This window comes from Notolepis coatsorum, assembly GCF_963971535.1.
Source record: "Notolepis coatsorum genome assembly, chromosome: 20".
Lineage (NCBI taxonomy): Eukaryota > Metazoa > Chordata > Actinopteri > Aulopiformes > Paralepididae > Notolepis > Notolepis coatsorum.
In genome coordinates, this window is record NC_140184.1 from 5,509,497 (window position 1) to 5,535,970 (window position 26,474).

At 43.8% G+C, this 26,474-nt stretch overlaps 1 protein-coding gene across 1 annotated transcript in view; it reads left to right on the forward strand.

Moving 5' to 3' along the window:
* Positions 1–318: 318 nt before the first annotated feature.
* Positions 319–26,474, forward strand: part of cstf3 (cleavage stimulation factor, 3' pre-RNA, subunit 3) — a 39,668-nt gene continuing 13,512 nt past the window's right edge. Inside the window, exons 1-12 of the mRNA XM_084337815.1 lie at positions 319–515; positions 3,482–3,586; positions 3,748–3,843; positions 8,947–8,979; positions 17,339–17,436; positions 17,532–17,598; positions 18,089–18,123; positions 18,430–18,556; positions 19,754–19,831; positions 20,600–20,762; positions 21,474–21,583; positions 21,677–21,793. Coding sequence (XP_084193941.1) covers positions 489–515; positions 3,482–3,586; positions 3,748–3,843; positions 8,947–8,979; positions 17,339–17,436; positions 17,532–17,598; positions 18,089–18,123; positions 18,430–18,556; positions 19,754–19,831; positions 20,600–20,762; positions 21,474–21,583; positions 21,677–21,793 — 1,056 coding nt within the window. The 5' untranslated portion in view covers positions 319–488. The remainder of the gene's footprint in view (positions 516–3,481; positions 3,587–3,747; positions 3,844–8,946; positions 8,980–17,338; positions 17,437–17,531; positions 17,599–18,088; positions 18,124–18,429; positions 18,557–19,753; positions 19,832–20,599; positions 20,763–21,473; positions 21,584–21,676; positions 21,794–26,474) is intronic.

Consider the following 26,474-nt stretch of genomic DNA (forward strand, 5'->3'; position numbering starts at 1 on the left):
ATGTAAACAAGACGAAAGTCTTTCTCTGGTCTGCATCCCCTTAACAATTGTATGTATTGAGCTGTACTGTACTGTACCCATTCTGCAATCTGTTAATAAAGTTATCAATCAATCAATCAATCAGAGAGCGTCTCCGAAAAATGCGGCTAGGTTTAAAAATAACGCTGCACCTCCGAGTACTTTGAGAAACTTCCGTACTTTCCGCCAATCAGCGCGCTCTCTGTGGCTGCCACAAAGGATTCTCCGGCGCTGCAGCTGGACCCTACTCTGGTCTACACCCCGCTCGACTCACGCCATTTTAGAAAGCGGCCAGCCAGCAGCTCTGACTGAGCAACGTGCTGCTGCTCTGCTGGTGAAGGAGTGTCGCGAAGAAATGCTCGTTTCCTAGCCGTTTTTAAATAGCCTATATATTGGCTAACGTGTTTTTTTTTGTGTTGCTATTGCATTTGGTGATTTAGGTGTATATCTAGATTATACTAAACCCAGTCATGGCCACGGAGGGAGCAGCCGAACAGGTATATATTGTTGCAACAAACACCGCAGTCCGTCCACTCACTAGGCCTCTGCGTGTTAGCTGCCGCTAGCTAACAAGCTAAACATTGCTGCCACCGGCTTACTTAACTTACATTCGCCTGTGTAAAAATGATAGTTATTATTATGATTATGATGATGATTAGACGCGTTTATCGTCGTTGAGTGAACGCTGTGCAGAAGGCTAGTAGCCATAATAACGTCATGCATTGTCTGGCCGGTGTTGTGGCCTTGTCGTCGAGCTAACGGCAGCTAACTGCTAACTTGCACAATGTGGCTAATTATGAAAACATATGCACCGTGTAGCTTCTGCCAAGTCCGTTAAATGTGCTGGTATAAGAATGGTTAAAGGTTTGCCTGGTGTAATGCATTTCAAAAATGGCATTTTGACCACTAAATTCGCCCAGATGGCTAACGCGAATGCTATTAACCTCCCGCTCACTGTTCTCCTAGTGAAGTCAAGTGTTTGATTGATTGATTGAAAACTTTATTAACAGATTGCAGAATGGGTACAATACAGTTCAATACATACAATTGTTAAGGGGATGCAGACCAGAGAAAGACTTTCATCTTGTTTACATCAGGGTCCCCCATTTTCAATTCATCATAACATATATGACATACAGATAGACAGTACTGCTACATCTAATACATTTATGACATATCAGATTTGCAAATACAGTACTGTTTGTGATACAAAAAGTGTCCAGAAAAAGAGTATATACATTTGACGTAGAAACTACATTGAAGGAGGTTGGGTGGGTGGGGGCTCTACATTGGAGGGGGGGGGGTGTGTGGTGGGGGGGGGGACACTGTTAAGGGAATGCAGACCAGAGAAAGACTTTCGTCTTGTTTACATCAGGGTCCCCCATTGGGGAGCATGTCTATGTTCCCCGGTAGCGATAGATAGTTGGTTAAGGTTAAAGTTTGTCTTTAGAGCAGGGCGATAGACCACCAGCCCCTTAACCAACTTCGAAAGAGTAGCCAAGTTTAACCAGTTCGAAACAAGGCGGACATTAATACAATTATCAATCAATCAGGGAACATGGAACACAGGGGGGAGACCCTGATGTAAACGAGACTAAAGTCTCTCTGGTAGAGCCATATGAAATCCGTTTTATTTTTTTCCAAATTCCATTTTATTTTTTTCCAAATTCCGTTTTTTCCGTTTTAATATTTCAGAATTCTGTATTTTGCTTTGTACGCTCATTTTACCATCAGAAATAGTGTCTAATAAGTGGGAATGAATAAATGTCCACAATTTAATAAGATATAACAGTCCATTTAATAGGGCTGTCTTAAATACTTCGAAGCTTCGTTCGATGGGCATGGGATTCGAATATGAAAATAAAATTCGATTATTAAAAAAATAAATAAAAAGGTATATATATTTTTGCAAAATCAACTCTGCCTCTCTTTGTTAGCTACAACAAGCAATGCTGTTTGTTATTTAAGATGAGGTCGGACTCTGCACTGACAGATTTGTGTTCATTGTGCTGCTTTTATGAAGCCTCAAATGACTGCTTACAATATTTCATGAAAGCACCTTTGTTTGTCTAATATTTAAAAAGGTTTCAACTTTACAGCACTGACAAAGTTGAACAAAGTGCTGTACAAGTCCCACAACATAAAAAAAAAAAAAAAATTTAATTAAATTTTTTTTTATAGTTGATTCCATTTTTATTGCTCAATTCCGCGATTCCGTGATCGCGGATTCCATATGGCTCTACTCTCTGGTCTGCATCCCCTTAACAATTGTGTGTATTGAGCTGTACTGTACCCATTCTGCAATCTGTTAATAAAGTTTTCAATCAATCAAGGGATAACCCCAATTCAAGTGTTTCTTTAGTTATTATCCCCTTCATGGTGAAATTGCGGTGTCATAGCAGCATGGGGGAGGTGTGGCACAGGCAGAACATATAATAATATAAATTATAATACTATTGTTAGGAACATTAGATCCGCCCGAACATTCTGGAACATTTGTGATGATGTCATAGCCGAACAATCTGCAACATGTGTGATGTCATAGCCAAACATTCTATAACATTTGTGATGATGTAGGGCGGCTAGGTGGTGTAGTGGGCAAGGCACTCGCCACCAATGTGGAGACGCTGGGTTCGCGTGTTCGAATCCAGCTCTCCACATTGTTTTCAGTTTGGCTGGTCGTCCGTACTAATACAATTGGCAGTATTAGAGGGTGGGAAACTGATGGGTGGGGATCAGGCGTTGTGGACAGCGACTCCTACAGGTCAGTTGGTGCGCCTGTGCAGTAGAATCAGGAAGTGTCGGGGGCAGCGTGAGCCTCCCACGCGTTACTCCTCGCCACTGAGAGATCGAGCTGCGCAGGTGAAAAGATGCGACTGCTGTTACCTCAAGTACCGGAGGGGACTTGTGCTATGTATGACTTAGTCCACATTGCAGCCGGCTTGTGGGAGGCAAGAAACAGCGTTCGTGACAGGGGAGGGTTGAATTGGATGATACGAAATTGGGATGGGAGAAAATATAGAAAAATGGGAGGAAAAAGTGGATAAAAAAAAACATTTGTGATGTCATAGCCGAACATTCTAGAACATCGAACATTCTAGAACACTTGTGTACGTATATATATATATTCGGCAATTCTCTTAGAGGAGTCAGTCGACTGCAAGCAACGTAGCAGTAGCATGTTCTATTTCTGTGCTTAATAAATGCTATTCGCTCTGCCTCGAGCCACCGTCTCCGACTCATATCTCTCGGCACTACAACAATGCCTGGATACTGCCTTGTGGTGCCCGTCTTTGTCCTTAACAAAATCCTATAATGCTTGCTTGATATAACGTCATGATGATTTAGTTGTTGCAAGGCGACTGTTGCTGCACTTCCAACGTCAACTTGTTCCTGTGCCTCTGAACATTGTGTCCAACAAGCTAACAGCGTTATATTATTATGCCCCGTGTTTTTGTTGCAGGCAGTGCCAGAGTATATCCCAGAGAAGGTGAAGAAGGCAGAGAAGAAGTTGGAAGAAAACCCTTATGACCTTGACGCATGGAGCATTCTGATTCGAGAAGCACAGGTTTAGTGACACAGGGTTGCATTCCTGGGGTAATGAATTGGGACCGGGTGGGGGAGGCTTGGGAGGGTGGTTTTAGGTTCAAATTGATATTGCATTACATCCTCTGGTCAGGAATGCTTTGTATGTTTACATTGTACACGTAAATGCATTCTTCTCTTTAGAACCAACCGATAGATAAAGCAAGGAAGACATATGAGAGACTGGTCACCCAGTTCCCAAGCTCTGGCAGATTCTGGAAACTTTTCATTGAAGCAGAGGTTAATACTATTTTTTTTCCCATTTCTTCGTGTGCATGGGCGGGCGTTTTCTAGCACGATCAACAATGTGACTTTCACACAACAAAATGTTTCAAACTTGAGTAATGTTTAAGCTGCAATCCTTAATTTGAACAATTGGCCCTGGCCACTTTGTTTTACTACAGGATTGATTCAAGGCCTTATGTGCCAGGAATGCCGGTAATAATTTGCAGGGGGAAAGGAAACTTATCAAGACCAAATTGAATACCAGATCTTGATGACATTGAACATGTTAGCGTTGTACTAGGGTCAACTAGGGCTGGCCTCCACTAATGGAATCCTTAGTCAATTAATAGTCAAGGACTTTGTCGACTAATCGATTACTTCATTTAATCAACACGTGTAGAAATGTGCGTTTTCTCTAGTGCAATAATGCAAAAGCACCTTTTTGAATAATGGTACTTAGAGATGTGCATATCTTTTTTTCAGTAAATCTCATTCAGTTAGACTGGAAGCCAGTCTTTTTGGCTAAAACATTTTCTACTTGTGCAATACAGAGTGGCCTTCTTTGATTGTCCACATTGATTTACTAAAATTGCAACGCAATCGGCCAATCAGGGACTGCATTCTGACTGCTGTTCTGTCCCCCAGTGGAACGCAGCCCATGATTGGTTCCCATAGTTGATGAGGGCGGTCTCATTACCATGCCCCCTTTTTAGTCAATTAATGAACATGCAGACACACTCTTGACCTCTGCTCAATTTCAGCCTCCTGGGGCAAAGACTGTGGCTGAGTGGCAAGAGTGACCCATAGAGCTAATAAACGCAGTTGTAAATTCAATTATATCAGAAATGGACTCCATAACAATTGAATAACAAGAGTTTGTACTAGTGGACTTTCTCGGCGGAAAAGATGTTTTCGCTGTTCATCCGACTGGTCTTTTGTTACGCTGATTGGCTGAAGGGAGTTAGTCTGTCAAGGCAAGTCTCCCGCCAACTGAAGTCCAGGTTCAGTTTGTGGTAGCAAATGAGCCTGGCTTTCAGGCCATTCAGTATGGGGGGGGGGGAAACGTATACAAATCGACTAGCAAACTATTGATCAACTAAGACCAAACCGATAGAGGGGGCAGCCCTACATTAAGGATTGTGGCTTTAAACAGCAGGGAGGGGAATTGGCTCTAACCATTTCTTTTTCAGCAAGCAATCTGTCTGTTCCTGGGATTTAAAAATATATATATATTTTTGCTCTGCGTCTTTAAATGGGGTTACGTGCATTTGTTGCATGTTTGATCTGCAACAGCATTAAAACTTCTTTAATGGTATTGGAGTGCATTAGCCTTTTATTCACTTGTCGTGTCTATTTATTGCCTCCTGTGTCATTTCTTTCGGGTCATTTTTGTTTGTAATCAAATACAGTGTGAATGTCAGCTGTGACTGTGCCAACTCACTTCCTTTAGCCAAGCGCAGACCCCCCCCCCCACCCCAAAACACCAATGGCCCACTCACCTTAACCTCAACCCCTGCTCATCCATGCAAGTATCCATTTAGCTTTTTTTGTGCACCAAGTTGTTCTAAAAAATAATATATATATATATATATAATAGTAGGTTATTGTACATGAGACAATATTATATGAGGGGAACTTAGATTTCCTAGAGGCTTAGTAGACATGTATTTTATTTATAAAAAAAAATCGGCATTGGCACAAGGTGCCATTTTGCTCTTATGTTATGCTCGGTTTGGGATTCCTTTCCAACCTGTTTGGAATCCCAACCTGAGCCTTACCTAAGAGCAAAATGGCTGCCGTGTGAATATGGTAAATTGTAAGGATTTAGACTAAAAGCAGCAGCAGCACAAAATCCCACCCTAGACAACGGCGTACTAAACTTTTTTTTTCACGGGTTATTAGGAAATCAAATCTTGTGGTGTATGAAAACATCTCTGTACGCAATGTTACCCATATTTGTTTTGACATTGTTAACGTATTTTCTAAGTGGTGGGAGGGGGGAGTCAAACGTGTTGGGTGAACTATCTTATTATCTTGGTAAGTACATGTGGATAAATATAACCCCCCCCCCCCCCCATTATTTTTAATAAACACCCATGCTGCAACCAGTTTCCATGTGTTGACATATGATAAATATATCAACAGAAATTGTATAGTTTGATCACTGGATCTTGTAAACAAGTCTCAGTGGAACAATGTTTTTCTAATTCTGCACAGAATTTAGGCATTTTACTTTTGAAAGTGGTCGCCAATGGTTACCGGCCGCAGCCATGTTGGAAGGAAATAGAACCACACAAACACCCTGTGCGGGGCCTCTAAATATCATTCCAAACTGCCATTGTTTAATTGAAGAGACAATTGGATGCCATAATCGAATTTGAAGCGGTCAAGTGAAGTCATTGGGCGAGAAAAAAATCCTAGGGCAACCCAAATCCTATTAGCACCCTAGCATAGACCTGATGGTAAAAGATGCAGGCTTGTTTTATGGTGAGCTAATAATTTCACAAGTTTAATGTCTATCATCACCACTAACGACTAGTTTAGGTCGTCTGATACTTAACATTTTGCATGTCCTTAGATGGTCACGGAAGCATTAAGAATCTTGACTGGAATTTTATTTTATCTTTTGCAATGTGATGCATTTCTTTTGCCAAATTGGAAAGGAGCATAGTGCCCCGCCCCCCTGAGAACTCACCCCCCCCAACCAACCCCCAAATGGCCTTCTCCCGCACGTCTGTTCTCAAGTCAAGCGTAATTTCCCCTTATGTGACCTTAGTAAATCGATGTGATTTTTTTTTTTCTTTGTGTGGATTGGTTGTTTGAATGGACTGAGCAGGAGAGTATTTAGGACTCGTTTGAATTAATGACCCTATGTAAGGAGATTATTTCAGTCATCTCGCGACAGAATTAAAACCAATAGTGCAGTGTTTTTTGTTTTATTCATACTAACAACTATCCATTAATACAGCAGGTTTGCCTCATTGATCTGGTTTAGACCGCTTATGTATTTTGTTATCGAGCGAGCATCTAGAATCCTCTGGTTAGCCTTGGGTTATTGATACTCACTTTTGGTAGACATCTCTCACAACCTAAGGTTTAAGCCATCATTTCAGGGTCACGGGGTCTTGTGCTCTTGGGACAGTCATTTCATATTTACTGCTATTACTGTGTAGGCCAAGTTATTGATGCATTTCTGCCTCGTTGTGACGAATACCCTCTTTGTGACTGAGGGATGTTTGAGTCAAGAGTACTGAGAAATGCTTGCATTGAGCTACTGTATATGTATTCGGTATTGATTGTATCCCCTGCTTTGCAGAGAGTGATTTGATAACATTCTGTGCAATAAAAAGAAAGTAATCATAGAAGTTGTGCATTGTGAATTATTGTATCTTGTGGTGTTTTTACTATCACAATGACAGTAACTTGCTGTAGATGTGGCTATTTAGATGATTTTCTCAAATACCATTTGGTCAGTTTTACTTAATAGAATGAGCTCTTTCCCTTGACACTGATTTGTCCCACAACTGGAGCTCTGTCACCTTTGTGCACGGTTGCCTTGCTGTGGTGTGCCAGCTGAGTATTGATTTGATGTGCTTGAAAAGTGCATGACGCGTCGGGGTAATACTTTTTCAGGGAAAACAACATTCCTCCAAATTACTTTAAGCAGAAATTGGTGGTGTTTATTGAAACATTGCATATTTGGGCTCAAATGGTGTATATTGAATGTGTTTAATCCATTGGTAGGCCTACATTTATTAATGTTGAGTTTATTTTAAGTTTTAACATGGATAAATTCAGAGGTCGGGTTATCAACCAGTCTAATTCCCTTGTTAAACCGGTCAATGGGCCTTGAACTGGATACTCTTATTGATTTCACTAATTGGGACTAATAGAAATGATGATTTCTAATATATCATCTTCAGGCAGTATAGATGAGCCTGGCCCCAGCCAGGATTAGGATTGGCCAATGGGAAAGAGGCTGGGTTAATGTGGGTGAACTGTTAAATAATGAAGCACTGCTTTTTTAATCGGCAATTGCCTAAAATGTTATGGATATCATGGCCCATATACTACACTATCACAGTCCTTGATTATTTAACACATGAAGTGGATTTCCATTTTCTACACATTCTGTTTAGGACTGATATCTGTGAATTCAGCCACATGATCTTACAGTTCATCACTGATTCAGTCACCCTACCAGGCCATATAACAAAGCCATCGCCTAACTGTCCCCTTTTATCGGCTTGCTGACTGCCTACTTGGATACATGATAGGAACCTCGTCTATCTTATGTCTGTGGCTTTGCAAATGATTTGCTGTTGCAATGTTGCTGATTATCGCCTTGCACCACCACTTGTCAGAACCACACCTACTTTGATTGAGCCACTAGTGTCCGTCCTATTGCGGCACGTATCCATAATGAAGCAGAACGCCCTGCTAGACCGCTACTGTGACTTTTTGCTGCCACATTAACAGAATTGCCTTCTTTTTTTTTAAAGTCCCCAGCTAGCAAAATGTACTTAACGCTGGGTGTTGCTTTGCTGTCGGTCTGCATTAGTACAATGTGTTTGTTTTGGAGGTTTGTGGTCATGTGTCGCTTTTTGCTCTGTGGCAGGGACTGCCCTTTGTGTCTGAGGCTGCTGTGACTTGCTCCTCCCAGCCCCTTGCCAGCAGTGAACCCCATAGAATGAGCTGTAGCAGTAACCTATTTTTACAACAAAAGGACTTGCTGGAAGGAGGCTGTGGAATGAAGTGATTTCTCTTAGAATGTTACGTGGTTCGTTGTTCTCTTTCGAGTGTAATTGCATTATTATACTTGAAAGTAGACTATATTCACGTTCTGCACTCTTGAGCGTTTTTTTTTTTACTGGATTTATTTTCTTTCTGTAACCCACGGCTACAGGTGTTTCCTACTTTAGCTTATGTAGCACATAATATACAAAGATAATAAACCCCTCAACTTCCAAAAAGTAATTTGTCATTCTTGTGTGAACTTCACTTTGTTGATCTGGGATTGAGTGTGTGAGAGGTTACGTTTGCATGAGTGCATGTTTGTTACTATCGATGACTATCTTAGCTGTTGAATTAACATTACATTTACACTCTTATTCACAGATCAAAGCAAAAAACTATGACAAGGTAGAAAAGGTAAGTGTCAAATCACATACAAGTCTTCTAGCCCAAAGAAAATAGACTGATTCGTGTCAGTGATGGGTTAAAGGTTAATCCTCTGAAAAGTTTAGTTTTTTCATTTTTTGTTTCCACACACAACCTTGTTCAGCTTGAATAGGTTGTCATCACCATAACCAATCACTGAACTGCAGCTTCATGTGGCCACAAAGAATATTTGTCGCTTTATTTAGTGCTGTACCTGTTTTGGTTATTGATGTAGCCCAATCATCGCCCGTATGTCTTCATATTTCTCTTGTGCGGCAGAAACCTTTATTTAAACAATTTTTTTATACTTGATCACTGTTTGTGAAAACAGCCCTAAAAGTATCCCATATCGTTAGCCTCATACGATAATTGCCTAAGTAATCTTTCAAGATTTTTGGAAAAGAAGAAAAAAAAAATTCCAGCAGCTGTGTTTTTTTTCTTTATATTTAAAAAATATACCACAAGGTGTATCAATAAGTTTGCAAACATACAAAAACAACCATTGCGTAACAAATAAGGTGACTTTTAAACAAAATATGTATTGACTTAAGGTAGGCATTTTTTTCTCATACACACATACATGTCATACAATAAGGCCGTTGATGCGATCGCCATCTGTGTATGTAACGTTAAAATGCACAAGTCACATGAGTGAGTTAGGCAGATGGGGATCTTTTTTAATGTAACAAGCGTTCTGATTGGCTGAGGACATAGACATTTGGGGGTGTTTATGTCCTTATCGAGTGAGCCATGTAATAATTGTAGCCCTTTTTATACATAATTGTCACGCCCCATATAACTATTTACAGTAGGCCCTCGTGAACCGTGAAGAAATAATAATTTACTATACAGGTGCATCAATAAATTTGAATATTGAGTAAGTATATCGGCTGCCTCCAGGCCGCGCCTCCACGCCGCGCCACAGTGATTCATGCTAAAGCAGCCCCGACCGAGTACCGAGTGCATATATACTTTTCAGTAGTAGGCTGACATTTTTATTTTTTTATCTGCTTCTTTTCCTCTTTCTGTATTTTCCTCCCATCCCAATTTAGTCGTTATGCCAATTCCCCCTTCCCCTTCCTGGTCGTTGCGCGTATGTGCCCCCCACTGGTCGGTCTAGGGAGCCCTGAAGTCTTATCACATGCTTCCTCCGATACATAGGAGACAGCCAGCAGCCTCTTTTCACCTGGCAGCGAGGACTCTGATTGGTGAAGTGTAACACGTGGGAGGTCACATTACCTCACCCAGATCCCTCCCTCGCTGTGCAGGCGCCCTGACCGACCTGTAGGAGTCGCTGTTTACAACGACCAGATTACCACCCACCGGCTTCCCTCCCGCTGACTCTGCCAATTGTGCCAGTATGACGACCGGTTTCGATACCAGTGTCTCTTGCGGTGGTGACGAGCGCTTAGTCCGCTGCGCCACCCAGCCGCCCTGTATGCCGACATTTCTGTAATATATATATATATATATATTTATTTATTGGTCTTATGTAATATTCAAATTTTCTCATACAGAATTTTGGGTTTTCATTAGCTGTAAGCCATAATGATCAAAATTGAAAGAAATAAAGGCTTGAAAGTGGGCGGCTAGGTGGTGTAGTGGGCAAGGCACTCGCCACCAGTGTTCGAATCCAGCTCTCCACATTGTTTTCAGTTTAGCTGGTCGTCCGCAGTAATACACATTGGCCGTATTACGGGGAGGGAAAACTGAAGGGTGGGGATCGAACGTTGTGAACAAGCGTCTCCTACAGGTCGGTTGGTGCGCCTGCGCAGTAGAATCAGGAAGTGCCGGGGGCAGCGTGAGCCTCCCACGCGTTACTCCTCGCCACTGAGAGATCGAGCTGCGCAGGTGAAAAGATGCGACTGCTGTTACCTCAAGTACCGGAGGGGACTTGTGCTATGTATGACTTAGTCCACATTGCAGCCGGCTTGTGGGAGGCAAGAAACAGCGTTCGTGACAGGGGAGGGTTGAATTGGATGATACGAAATTGGGATGGGAGAAAATATAGAAAAATGGGAGAAAAAGTGGATCAAAAAAAAGAAATAAAGGCTTGAAATATTTCACTCTGTGTGTAATGAATATATAATGAGTTTCACTTTTTGAATTGATTTACTGAAATAATTTAACCTTTCCTCGATATTCTAATTTATGCACCTGTAGATCTGCACTCCGCTGGGATTTCTCCATTGACTTCCATAGTCAAATTGGACACACAAGTCACTGAAATTGCACCCATCTGTACTTCCACGCACCGCCACTAGGGACGGTTTATATTTTCTTTAAACCAGCAGGGACCGGACAAAATAACACTCAAGTCAACCACCTCTACATATCCCATACTGTGTTTGAGTATTAGAATAGAATAGTCAGTCCACTCTGCACCTAAAACTGGGGGCGACGGTGGCTCAGGAGGTAGAGCGGTCGTCTGGTGATCGGAAAGGTTCCCGGTTTGATTCCCGCTCCTCCTTGAGCAATACACTTCACCTCTATCTGCCCCCGATGAGCAGGTTGGCACCTTGCATGGTCGCCTCCGCCGACGGTGTGCGAATGAATGTGAGGAACCAAAAATGTTTTAAGTGCTTTGGATAAAAGTTATATGAATGCACCATTTACCATTTCAAGTCCCATTGAAATGTATTGAGGGGGCATTGATCTCTGCTTTGTTGGCAGGAAAGACAAAATAACGACATGAATGAAATGACCACGTAACGGTTGCAGACTTCAGGCAGTCATCAATTGCAAATTATTTAAGTTTGTAAATGTATCCATTTATTTTTGGTCCCCCCCAGAGGTTACAACTCCTACACACACACTACTCGTCATCAATGTACACCCCCAAATTTAAGCCGACTAAACACCCTGGCGAGTCTGCATTTAAAAATACTTTATTGTGCCGGAGTACAGAGCCACAACAACAAGCAGTAATGTGAGACTGCGGACTGCACTGCAGATCGTCTTCCTGGTGTTCAACACGTCACACGGTGAGATCGTGAACACACCGATGGCGGAGGAGACCATGCAAGGAGCTAACCTGCTCATCGGGAGCAATTAGGGGTTAAGTGTCTTGTCTATCTTGCTCAAGGACACTTCAACACGCTGCCTGGGAGGAGCGGGAATCGAAACCGGGAACCTCCGTATTACCAGACGACTGCTCTACTTCCCGAGCGACTGGCGCCCCATAATTAATCGGTACATCTAAATGATTAATAAAAAAAACTGAAAATTAAACTTTCATTGAACTGTACTTATTACTTATTTTTCCATTGAGTCTTTTTTTAGAGCATTTCTTTTAACAACCTTAGTGCTTTTGAATGAAGTAAATCTTTTGTATTTCCATCAGATGAGGAACATTTATCTGCTGCCTGTTTTGAAGCATTGATGCAGTAATTTTGATCGATTCATCATGACACCCCTATTGCAAAGTAAATCCTTCCTCCAAAACCATTGATCTGCACTCAATGGTGTGCATTTATTATCGCATTCAGATATTATTATATAATATTTGCCATATTATGCAACAAGTACAATGGAATTCTTACTCTCGTTTGCTCCACAGCATAAAGGAATAAAAAGCAACAATTAACTGAATAAAAAAGCAAGTATTTATATATACAATAAACTGTCTGCGGTATGTGCAATAACAAGTACAAATAAGTAAATATGAATTGCGAGGTTGTTTAAAATAAGTCTTCAAGCTCAGCAAATCTTCCCTGCGCCATGGCTCGACACTCACATTCTACTGGGTAGATGACCGAAACCAGAGGTGCCTATATTGCCAGTCTCGACACACCTAGGCTGTAAATCCATGTTCACAAGTAACCCATAACTATGTATTGTTTCGAGTGAAGCTGGGGGTTGTGTAGTTTTGGATTATCAGCTATCTAAATAATACATATTGATACCATCAGTAGGATATCACAAAAGGACAACGTGTTGTCGGTGTTACACTGGGGACACACTGGACGCCACAGCGTCGCAAACTCCATGGCCGTAACACTTTCTTCGCCAGGCTTATGTACATCATTATACCATCCTCTGCCAGCTCTATTTGCCTATGGAGAAGTTCCCCTTCTTTGCAGGGCTATAACTTTTTAAATTGTATTGCTAAATTGACATTACTATGGCCCATTCAACGTCAATTATCTATCGTTCAGGACGTAGGAACGTTATACTTTTTCATTCACATATTCATACAAAAATACGGTCTAAAGTATAAATATGTTTTTATCGTTTTCTGCAGCATTCTCCAGAACGTGATTTATAGCCCCAAATGCATTATATTGATGATCAAATACAGTTTGATAGCGATCTGCGCGAGATAAAAAATGTCAAATGGACGTGCTTCTAGAAGTTACTACTTATCATCTGATGTTGACCGGATGGGGCGGGGGGTCGTTTATAATTCCGTGGCCAACGTTAGATGATTCATCTAGTGTGGGTGATATGATCATTAGAGCAGTTTGTATCGAACACGGTAAAAAGAAAACGCTGAAACTCACCGCAGCTTCCTCGTAGCGTTGGGCGATGAGCGTGGAGCAAAAATATTCCTATTATGGGATGTTGAAATATGCGATCCATCTCCAGGTTGTATAATAGTATATACGTCCAAATCATGTTTATCGAGTTATTGGTAACAGATCACTATCCATTGTGTCGCGCTCGAGTCCCGGGACCTATAGCGAGTGATCGGACCGAATTTGGATGAGCACCAGTTTGCGCTTCCGGTTTGGGCGATCCGCAGATCGGCCACCAGATGGCGCTCTTGAACCATTGGAGAGTTGAGAGGGGATCAACAGTAGTTCTCAAGTCTCCGGGGGAGAAATACGATTGCGATCACAGATTTTTGAAATATTGATCTCAATGACGTGTTACGGCGTCATTGGCAGAATGAGCATGGCGGGGAATGACGAGTTTAGGCGTCCTTGGCAGAGAAAGTGTAATAATAATCATAATAATCATAATATTTGTACTAGGTGTGCTTTATATTTGTGGAACAAATCTCAATGTGCTACAGTGTAGAAGAACATAACGACGAGTAAAATAACAATGTGAAGGGCTAAAAATAGTAAAAACATGAAATGTGAAGGGCTAAAACTAGTAAAAGAACATAAAATAAGTAGGGCTAAAAGTAAAAATAATATAAAATAAGTAGGGCTAAAACTAGTGAGTAAAAAGAACAAAGTGTGCGGCTAAAACTAGATAAAGATCAACAAAAAGGCTATTAAAAATGTGTTTTGAGGCCCTTTTTTAAAAGCAGCATCCACGGTCTGTGTTGCTCTCGGGTGGTCAGGGAGAGCATTCCTCAGACTGGGAGTGAATGAGCAGAAAGCCTGATCTCCCAGGATAGTTTCTGCGTCTGGTCTGTTTTCTGCACAAGCCGCGAGCTGTGATCGGATGACCCGGCATGGAGTGATGGGCTTCTGGTGTGAACAGCCAGGCTCCTGTTAACGTGAGCATAGCGTTTCAGTGCCCGGTGTCACGTGTCTCTGGTGTTATCTGGAGCAGATAACTCTTGAGCTCAGGTTTTTAGAGGATAGTGCTGCCATGACGTCCATGAGGCCAAATGACTCGAAACATCACAGGCCTCCTCGCTATTGAAGGCGAACATTTGTCAGGTTTGGTGTAAATTTGATAAATTGTTCACAAGTAAAGCATCATGCGTTTATCAGAAATCTGGCAGTTATACGGTTTAGCCTATTGCAGTCCAGAATGTAAGGTCATCTGCCAATAAGCTAGTGACCACTGTCCCCGCTGTCAACACCACCATTCCTCCCGGGTGTCGGGCTCCTCGTTCACTTAATTCTGGGATGGCTTTGCTCAGAAGTTTATTAAGACACCATTTACCATAAGGCATTCGATTGCGAGTGTTGGTAAGCTACTCATTAAACAATACGGTGTCCGCCTTGTTCAAGTGTAGCCTATACTGGAACAATGATGAAGAATAAATTAGTTTGAAAGAGAAAAAAAGTTCAAAGTCTCTACTACCACACTACAGAAGGTTAACCTTTCACTACCACACTACAGAAGGTTAACCTTTCACTACCACACTACAGAAGGTTAACCTTTCACTACCACACTACAGAAGGTTAACCTTTCACTACCACACTACAGAAGGTTAACATTTCACTACCACACTACAGAAGGTTAACATTTCACTACCACACTACAGAAGGTTAACCTTTCACTACCACACTACAGAAGGTTAACCTTTCACTACCACACTACAGAAGGTTAACCTTTCACTACCAGACTACAGAAGGTTAACCTTTCACTACCACACTACAGAAGGTTAACCTTTCACTACCACACTACAGAAGGTTAACCTTTCACTACCACACTACAGAAGGTTAACATTTCACTACCACACTACAGAAGGTTAACCCTTTCACTACCATCTACAGAAGGTTAACCCTTTTACTACCACACTACAGAAGGTTAACATTTCACTACCACACTACAGAAGGTTAACCCTTTCACTACATAATGTTAACCCTTTCACCACCACACTACAGAAGGTTAACCCTTTCACTGCCACACTACATAAGGTTAACCCTTTCACTACCACACTACAGAATGTTATCCTTTCACTACCACACTACAGAAGGTTAACCCTTTCACTACAGCAGGTAACACTTTCACTACCACACTACAGAAGGTTAACCCTTTCACTACCACACTACAGAAGGTTAACCCTTTCACCACCACACTACAGAAGGTTAACCCTTTCACTACCACACTACAGCAGGTTAACCCTTTCACTACCAGACTACATGTTAACCCTTTCACTACCACACTACAGAAGGTTAACCCTTTCACTACCACACTACAGAATGTTATCCTTTCACTACCACACTACAGAAGGTTAACCCTTTCACTACAGCAGGTTAACACTTTCACTACCACACTACAGAAGGTTAACCTTTCACTACCACACTACAGAAGGTTAACCCTTTCACGACCACACTACAGAACATTAACCCTTTCACCACCACACTACATAATGTTAGCCCTTTCACCACCACACTACAGAAGGCTTTCAGCACCACACTACAGAAGGTTAACCCTTTAGGGCGGCTGATTGGCGCAGTGGGCAAGGCACTCGCCACTAACGCAGGGGACGCTGGGTTCGAGCCCAGCTCTCGGCGTTGCTACCGGCTGGCCGGTCGTTCATACTAACACAATTAGCAAGTGTTAGAGGGTGGGAAAGCCGGTGGGTGGGGATTGGACGTTGTGGACAGCGACTCCTACAGGCCGGTTTGGTGATGCAGGTGCGGCGGAAGCAGGAAGTAGCGGGGGCAGCGTGAGCCTCCCACGCGTTACTCCTCGCCACAGAGTTCGAGCTGCTGCGGTGAAAAGATGCGACAGGCTGCCTCCTCGTGTACAGGAGGGGCTTCTGTCCTCACTACACCCGACCAGTGGGAGGCATAGTCTAGCAACGTTCAAGACAGGGGAGGGAAGAATTGGATACTACGAAATTGGGCTGGGAGAAAAATGGGGAGAAAAAGTGGATACAAAAAAAAGGTTAACCCTTTCACTACCACACTACAGAAGGTTAACCCTTTCACTACCACACTACAGAAGGATAACCCTTTCACTACCAACTACAGAAGGTTAACCTTTCACTACCACACTACAGAAGGTTAACTCACCACCACACTACAGAAGGTTAACCCTTTCACTACATAAGGTTAACCCTTGCACCACCACACCACAGAAGGTTAACCCTTGCACTACCACACTACATAAGGTTAACCCTTTCACTACCACACTAAAGAATGTTATCCTTTCACTACCACACTACAGAAGGTTAACCTTTCACTACCACACTACAGAAGGTTAACCCTTTCACTACCACACTACAGAAGGTTAACCCTTTCACCACCACACTACAGGTTTCACTACCACACTCTAGAAGGTTAACCCTTTCACTACCACACTACAGCAGGTTAACCCTTTCACTACCACACTACATACGGTTAACCCTTTCACTACCACACTACAGAATGTTATCCTTTCACTACCACACTACAGAAGGTTAACCCTTTCACTACCACACTACAGAAGGTTAACCCTTTCACTACTACACTACAAGGTTAACCCTTTCACTACCACACTACAGACGTTAAGAAGACCCCAAGGAACGTACTATTATTAATGTCGAGCAACACTGTGTAGCATATGTGCTTGGCGAGGTAGCACTCTAAACTGCACAGATGCAGCTCATCTCAAACGAGCCTGATGCATTAAACTCTGTCTAGGAGGACTGGTGACATAACACAGGGGCAGCCATACATAAATATACATGTTGTTGGGTTTTTAATGTGTTCTTTTTCCCAAACCCTCCCAGTTGTTTCAGAGATGCTTAATGAAAGTCCTGCACATCGACCTGTGGAAGTGCTACCTCTCGTACGTCAGGGAGACCAAAGGAAAGCTGCCGAGCTACAAGTAGGACTCGATAACGATCACTGAAATACCTGCTTTGCTTGGCTGTGAGTTCCAGGTGGACAGCGTTGTTCTTACCTCTGTTTTACCGTCTGCAGAGAGAAGATGGCTCAGGCTTACGACTTCGCCCTGGATAAGATCGGCATGGAGATCATGTCTTACCAGGTCATTTAACCCGTTCACTACCGCACTACCAAATGGTTAAGCCTTTCACTGCGACAATACAGAAGGTTGACCCTTTCACTGCCACACAACAAAGGGTTAACCCTTTCACTGCCACACGACAAAGGGTTAACCCTTTCACTGCCACACGACAAAGGGTTAACCCTTTCACTACCACACTACAGAAGGTTAACCCTTTACTATCACACTACAGATGTGTGGTAGTGAAAGGGTTAAGGCACTTAAAAAACGGCTCAAAACTGACTTTTAAACTAGCTTTAAAATGAATGATCTTTATTTTATTGTCTTTTTTCTATTATTTTTACTTCAATATTTGTATTATCTTTTTTATAGTTGTATTTGTTTGTTTTCTTATTGTTTACCATCTAATTTTGGTATTATAATTTTCAAAGTTTCTGCTTATCACTGCCCACAGTTTAAACAATACAATACTACAACACTGTCGACCCTAACTTGTCGTTTTCTCCAACAGATATGGGTGGACTACATCAACTTCCTCAAAGGAGTGTAAGTGAAATCTTCCCTGTGCACGTGTTTCATCTTACTGGTGGTGGTGGTGGGTTGTGACCGGTAGTGAACCAACCCTTCCACGCCGAGCTCTCTTAACCCTTTCACTGCCACACGACAGAAGGTTAACCCTTTACTATCACACAACCGACGGCGATGCTCCATTAGGATGCGGAGCTAATGATGGAGCATCGCCATCGGTTGTGTGATAGCAAAGGGATAACCTGTGTATTGTCACAGTGAACGGGTTAACCGTTTGGTAGTGTGGCAGTGAAAGGGTTAACCTTCCCTCCCGTGTCCCCTCAGCGAGGCGGTGGGCTCGTACGCAGAGAACCAGCGGATCACCGCGGTGCGGAGGGTCTACCAGAGGGGCTGCGTGAACCCCATGATCAACATCGAGCAGCTGTGGAGGGACTACAACAAGTATGAGGAGGTGAGGCGCTCTGGGGGGGTGAGGGGCTCTGGGGGGGTGAGGAGCTCTGGGGGGGTGAGGGGCTCTGGGGGGGTGAGGGGCTATGGGGGAGTGAGGCGCTCTGGGGGGGTGAGGGGCTCTGGGGGGGTGAGGGGCTCTGGGGGGGTGAGGAGCTCTGGGGGGGTGAGGAGCTCTGGGCGGGTGAGGAGCTCTGGGGTGGTGAGGGGCTCTGGGGGGGTGAGGGGCTCTGGGGGGGTGAGGAGCTCTGGGGGGGTGAGGAGCTCTGGGGGGGTGAGGAGCTCTGGGCGGGTGAGGGGCTATGGGGGAGTGAGGCGCTCTGGGGGGGTGAGGAGCTCTGGGGGGGTGAGGGGCTCTGGGGGGGTGAGGAGCTCTGGGGGGGTGAGGAGCTCTGGGGGGGGTGAGGGGCTCTGGGGGAGTGAGGGGCTCTGGGCGGGTGAGGGGCTCTGGGGGGGTGAGGGGCTCTGGGGGGGTTAGGAGCTCTGGGGGGGTGAGGAGCTCTGGGGGGGTGAGGCGCTCTGGGGGGGTGAGGGGCTCTGGGGGGGTGAGGGGCTCTGGGGGGGTGAGGAGCTCTGGGGGGTGAGGGGCTCTGGGGGGTGAGGAGCTTTGGGGGTGTGAGGAGCTTTGGGGGTGTGAGGAGCTTTGGGGGGGTGAGGAGCTCTGGGGGGGTGAGGCGCTCTGGGGGGGTGAGGGGCTATGGGGGGGTGAGGCGCTCTGGGGGGGTGAGGGGCTATGGGCCGCCTCTGCTTTCTGACCGCATGCGTTTTGATCCAGGACTACACATGTACGTGTGAAATTAAATAAGAACCCAGGGCACCTATGGCAACAAGTACAGGGTTCCCCGACGTTCCTGGCCAAAGTTCCCAATCAGGTCTCTGACGTCAAGGCCACCTATTCATCCCTCCCCCCTTAATTGGCTGATATCAATCCCTGTCTCCTGAGCCATGCAGTCATTGCGTAGTGTGTGATGCGTGCCTGGTGCCAGTGTATGGCAGCCATTGAGCCTGCGTAGCCCAAGGTTGGGTGTTACCAGTTGTGGTGAAGGAGGCAATTTCCACCCTACATTGTGGGGAGCGCTTTGAGTGTCTAGAAAAGCGCTATATAAATGTAATGATCATTCATTCATTCATTGAAATGTGTCCAGTGGTTTGTTTGGCTGACCTCTGTATCTGACCTCTGACCTCTGTATCTGGTGAACAGGGCATCAACGTTCACTTGGCCAAGAAGATGATCGAGGATCGCAGCAGAGATTACATTAACGCCAGGAGAGTGGCCAAGGTGAGACACAGCAGAACACACAGATATATCCATGACATTTACTCATTTAGCTGAGACACTTTTATCCAAAGCGACTTACAAGTTCTGCAGGAAGGGTACAACTCTTTCAGCCGAGTAACAATGTTCATCAAACAGCGTTGAAACTTGGGCGCTGCAGTGTTGAGTGCATAGTAGTAGAGACATATTAGTATAGTAGGAAGAGTGCATGATAGTATAAGACGGTAAATAAGAAGGTTAGTGTTTTTTTTGTTAGTTTTATTTTATTTCAGATATTGATTGAAGAAGTGTGTGTTTTAGTCGCCGGCGGAAGATTGGTCATGTTTCGGGCTATCCTAACTGTGGTGGGAAGTAAGGCTGAGACTATAGGCCATTTGGAAGAATCGATAAATCGGGACAAAATCATCGATGAATATCTTTTTTTAAATTGTTTTGCATGTGAAAAAAAAGTTTTAAATGATTTACCGTTAGTTTGTGTGTCACGTGCACTCGCTGTAGTTTTTGCGATGCTGTAGTTGGCCCACGACACACACAAGAACTAACGTTAAATAATATTTTTTTTACACATGCAAAAAAACGGCACTTATCGATTTCACGCAGTTATCGAGAATCATCTATAAATCGATAAGTGGTCTCAGCCTTAGTGGGAAGTTCGTTCCACCATTGTGGAGCGAGGACTGAGAATAGGCGGCTCGTCTATGAGCCATTTTCGACGTGTCTGTTACTGATGTCCGTCACTGAGGTAAACGCAGTGGGCCTGGTGTGTTTCAGGAGTACGAGACGGTGATGAAGGGTCTGGACAGGAACGCCCCCTCTGTGCCGCCACAGAACTCCCCCCAGGAGGCCCAGCAGGTGGAGATGTGGAAGAAGTACATCCAGTGGGAGAAGAGCAACCCACTACGGACTGAAGACCAGACCCTCATCACCAAGAGAGGTGACTTCTTACCCCTATGCTAATGGTGGATTTAGTACTAATTAAGCGACGAGACAATCGGAGGTAGTTGTAGAAACATAAAACACTGTTGAGAATGAGACTACAAAGGGTTAAGACCTTCACTACCACACTACAAAGTCTTTTTTTCTCCACTTTTTCTCCATATTTTTCTATTTTTCTCCCATCCCAATTTCGTATATTGCCAATTCTCCCCTCCCCTGTCTTGAACGTTGCTAGACTATGCCCCCCACTGGTCGGCTGTAGTGAGGATAGAAGCCTTGCATCATGTGTCCCCTCCGGTACATGAGGAGGCAGCCTGTCGCATCTTTTCACCAGACAGCGCGGACTCTGTGGCGAGGAGTAACGTGTGGGAGGCTCACGCTGCCCCCGATACTTCCTGTCTCTGCTGTGCAGGCGTCACCCAACGACCTGTAGGAGTCGCTGTCCACAACGTCCAATCCCCACCCATCGACTTCCACCCGCTACCTCTGCCAATCGAGATGGTATGACGATGGTAATGCTGACACCGGGATTCGAGACCGGAGTCTCTTGCATTGGTGACGAGCGCAATCTCCGCTACGCCACCCACCCGCCATCACACTACAAAGTCTTAACACTTTAACAGTCTGTAGAGTGGTAGTGAAAGCGTTAACCTTCTGTAGTGTGGTAGTGAAAGGGTTAATGGTTGTTTGCTTTGGTCCTGTGTTCCAGTGATGTTTGCCTACGAGCAGTGCCTGCTTGTGCTCGGTCACCATCCCGACGTGTGGTACGAGGCGGCACAGTACCTGGAGCAGTCCAGCAAGCTGCTGGCGGAGAAGGGGGTAAGAGGAGAGACCTTGTCGTCTGAAACTATCAAACCGTAACGGAGTGCTTTTGTTTCCAGGACTGACCTCGTGTGACCTTTGCCCTCTCAGGACATGAACAACTCCAAGATGTTCAGCGACGAGGCGGCTAACATCTACGAGCGTGCCATCGGGACACTACTGAAGAAAAACATGCTGCTATATTTCTCCTTCGCCGACTATGAAGAGGTGGGTGCCCTGCTTCATCCACACGGCGACCAGCAGAATGATAATAAGTCACATAGCAACATAACAAGGGTTGCTATGCGTTGATGTGAGAAAGATGTGAACAGAAATGTGATAATTGGGTGTCTTAGTGACTGGATCTTGTAAGCAAGTCGCGGTGGAACACCAATTTACTTACGCTGCGCACTGCACAGACATTTTCTTACAAGACACAAACGCCAAGTGCAAGGCCTCTATTGATGTTCAAAACAGCAAGAGGCATAAGAACGTGCAATTAAAACCGTAATACATTTTAAATGGTGCATTTATATGGTGTCCAAACCTTTATCCAAAGCACTTTACAATTTGTTCTTCACATTTTACCCATTCATTCACACACCGACGGCGGAGGTCACCATGCAAGGCGCCAACCTGCTCATCGGAAGCAGTTAGGGGTTAAGTGTCTTGCTCAAGGACACATCGACACGCTGCCCAGGAAACTAACCGGGAACCTACCGGACGACCGCTCTACCTCCCCGAGCCACTGTAGTCAGGATTTGTCCGCTTTTTTCTAACTGATTAACCAGTGGCGCTACAGATCTCTGACCACCAAAACATCCCGCTTTAAAAATAGTTTCTTCCCCACTGCCATACGGACACTGAACGCCCGCGAGGTCCACCCGTATAGGGATTTATCATTGGGAAAATATATTATCGGCTATTGTAACAATTATGCCTCATGAACATTGGAAAGCTTTCCATTTTTGCATAAAATGGGTTCCCTTCTATCACTAACATTATCGTTTAAGCTTTTTTGGTTGAAATAAAATTCGACGTAATTATCTTACGATTAATTGCGAATATTTTCATGTTGAGCTATAGATTGTGGATGAATTCGCACAGAAAGGTACACCATGCAAATGGTCATGCTTTATTTGTTTTAAAACGAGACGATTTAGAAATGGGCAATGGGGAAATAACGTTGCAATTTTGCGAAGTGGACCGGCCTAAAAACGGCAATGACGTAACCACTACACCTATGCACTGAAAACAAATGCCACCGGCCCGGCTGTGTGATTGATTGATTGAAAACTTTATTAACAGATTGCAGAATGGGTACAATACAGTACAGCTTAATACACACAATTGTTAAGGGGATGCAGACCAGAGAAAGACTTTCGTCTTGTTTACATCAGGGTCCCCCATTTTCAATTCATCAGGACATATATGACATACATGACATACAGATAGACAGTACTGCTACATCTATACATTTACGACGTACCAGATTTGCAAATACAGTACTGTTTGTGATACAAAAAGAGTCCAGAAAAGGGAGTATATACATTTGACGTAAAAACTGTACATTGGAGGAGGTTGGGTGGGGTTGTGTGGGGGGGGGGGTTGGGTAGGGAGTGGTTGGGGGGGGGAAACACTGTACAACTGTACAAGCAAAACTGTACATTGGGATATTGACAACCATACTAGGTAATTTACATTGGAGGGGGTTGGGGGGGGGGGGGGAAACACTGTACAAACAAGCAAAACTGTACATTGGAATATTGACAACCATACTAGGTAAATTACTGCACATTGGAGGGGGTTGGGTTGCGTGTTGCTTAATGACAGCGGAAGAGTGCAAGGGCGCTTCCGCATTCTTCGCCGCGCATGCGCATGAGGTCCTTGCTTAGTTCAGACGCCCCATTCAACACGGTGAATCCCAAACTCGAAACTCCGTTAAGCTCCAGAGAGAGAGGCTGAAAACCGCCAGTTCTTGCCCGACGGATGGGAGCCGAATCGGGATCCGAGTTTTCTGATGAATAGCCCCAAAACATGGAGGTCGCAATTCGCGAACGGCGCCGGCTTCGCTGACCAGAGCTCTCTCAGATTCAAAATTGCAGCCTGGAACATACATGTTTCGGAACCAATGTGTAACTAGACAGTTACAATATAACATTTATATTAATTAACCCAGTTAATGCCTTAAGAGAGAGTCTGGTGGTCAATTACTACGGAAATGTTGTGTCTTACTAATAATAACTAATTCCGCGGTCAATATAAGTCTCTGTGATACTTTCTGAATATGATTTGGGAATGGGCAGGGTTATATTAGAAGAAAGACAGTGTAAACAATATAATTAACTCTGAATATAATAATGACGAAAAATAAACAGGATACACAACACAACAAGGTGCACTACCCTACCCTGTTTATTTTTCCTCATTATTATATTCAGAGTTAATTATATTGTTTACACTGTCTTTCTTCTAATATCACTGTACATCACTTCTGAATGATTATGAAATGCGCGAGGCAGATTCACTTCTGAATGATTATGAAATGCGTGAGGCAGATTCACTTCTGAATGATTATGAAATGCGCGAGGCAGTCACTGTACATCACTTCTGAATGATTATAAAATGCGCGAGGCAGATTCACTTCTGAATGATTATGAAATGGATTATGAAATGCGCGAGGCAGTCACTGTACATCACTTCTGAATGATTATGAAATGCGCGAGGCAGATTCACTTCTGAATGATTATGAAATGCGCGAGGCAGTCACTGTACATCACTTCTGAATGATTATGAAATGCGCGAGGCAGTCACTGTACATCACTTCTGAATGATTATGAAATGCGCGAGGCAGATTCACTTCTGAATGATTATGAAATGCGCGAGGCAGATTCACTTCTGAATGATTATGAAATGCGCGAGGCAGTCACTGTACATCACTTCTGAATGATTATGAAATGCGCGAGGCAGATTCACTCGTCACTGTACATCACTTCTGAAGTATAAACAAACTAGCTGATTGAACTAGAAAGCGTAACGTTATTATGTTATTTCGCGTTTTTAACAACCAACTACCAGATTCAGTCGTCACTGTACATCACTTCTGAAGTATAAACAAACTATACTGCTGTGACGATTTTGAATATCTTAACATGTATTTAGAGCACCTGGGGGAGCCTCATGGTGGTCATTTACTACGGAAATGTTGTGTCTTACTAATAATAACTAATTCCGCGGTCAATATAAGTCTCTGTGATACTTTCTGAATATGATTTGGGAATGGGCAGGGTTATATTAGAAGAAAGACAGTGTAAACAATATAATTAACTCTGAATATAATAATGAGGAAAAATAAACAGGGTAGGGTAGTGCACCTTGTTGTGTTGTGTATCCTGTTTATTTTTCGTCATTATTATATTCAGAGTTAATTATATTGTTTACACTGTCTTTCTTCTAATATAACCCTGCCCATTCCCAAATCATATTCAGAAAGTATCACAGAGACTTATATTGACCGCGGAATTAGTTATTATTAGTAAGACACAACATTTCCGTAGTAATTGACCACCAGACTCTTTCTCTTAAGGCATTAACTGGGTTAATTAATATAAATGTTATATTGTAACTGTCTAGTTACACATTGGTTCCGAAATATGTATGTTCCAGGCTGCAATTTTGAATCTGAGAGAGCTCTGGTCAGCGAAGCCGTTCGCGAATCGCGACCTCCATGTTTTGGGGCTATTCATCAGAAAACTCGGATCCCGATTCGGCTCCCATCCGTCGGGCAAGAACTGGCGGTTTTCAGCCTCTCTCTCTGGAGCTTAACGGAGTTTCGAGTTTGGGATTCACCGTGTTGAATGGGGCGTCTGAACTAAGCAAGGACCTCATGCGCATGCGCGGCGAAGAATGCGGAAGCGCCCTTGCACTCTTCCGCTGTCATTAAGCAACACGCGGTTGGGTTAGGACATTTACAGGGGCCAGTTTCGAATTGCAGTCTCCCGTAGGTGTTCCTTGAGAGTGGTTTTGAAAGTGGGTAGTGATTCACATTCCTTTACAGCTTTTGGTAGGGCGTTCCACATTGATGTGGCATAATTGCGAAACGTGTTTAGTCGCTTGTTTGAGCCGAATCTGGGTTTAACATGATTTGTGGAGCTCCCTCTAGTGTTGTGATCGTGGTATTCACTGATCTTTGGGAAGTATTTTGACATGTACATGGGTACCAAGTGGGCAGGGGTGAGGTGGGTTCTAGGAGTAAGGTCAAGCAGTAGTCTGACCAGTTTGTTCTGAGATGTTTGTAATTTTGTTTTTGGCGCCTTTGAGGTGCTTTGGTACCATGAGGTGCAAGCATAGTCGTAGTACCCTTGAATGAGTTCTCCTGCCAGAGTCTTCAGGGTATTCCTGTTTACCAGAGAGGAGATCCGGTACAAGAATCGAGTTCGTTTGACTTTTTTTTATTACATTGGATGCCATTTTGTCACAGGAGAGATTTATGTCATTTGCATAAATTAGGAACAGTAGCAGTCCTAGTATGCTTCCTTGTGGAACACCACAGCTCACTGTGAGGGGGGGGGATAGGGTACCGTTTACCTCCACCATCTGTTCCCTCCCCTCAAGGTAGGATTGCATCCAGCTCACTGATAAGACTATCAAAACCAATTGCTTTTAGCTTGTCAATCAGAATGGAGTGATTGACAGTGTCGAAGGCCTTTTGTAGGTCCAGCACGACCATGCCGCAGTATTTTCCCGAGTCCACCTCTTGTTTGATGTGGTCGCTCAAATAGAGAAGGCATGTGTCAGTGGAGTGGGATGTTCTGAAGCCAGATTGGAATTCGTAGATTCCAATCTGTGTGGTCATTAAGGAATCTAATCTAATCTATAGGGCTGTACCGAATGTCATTTTTTTTACATT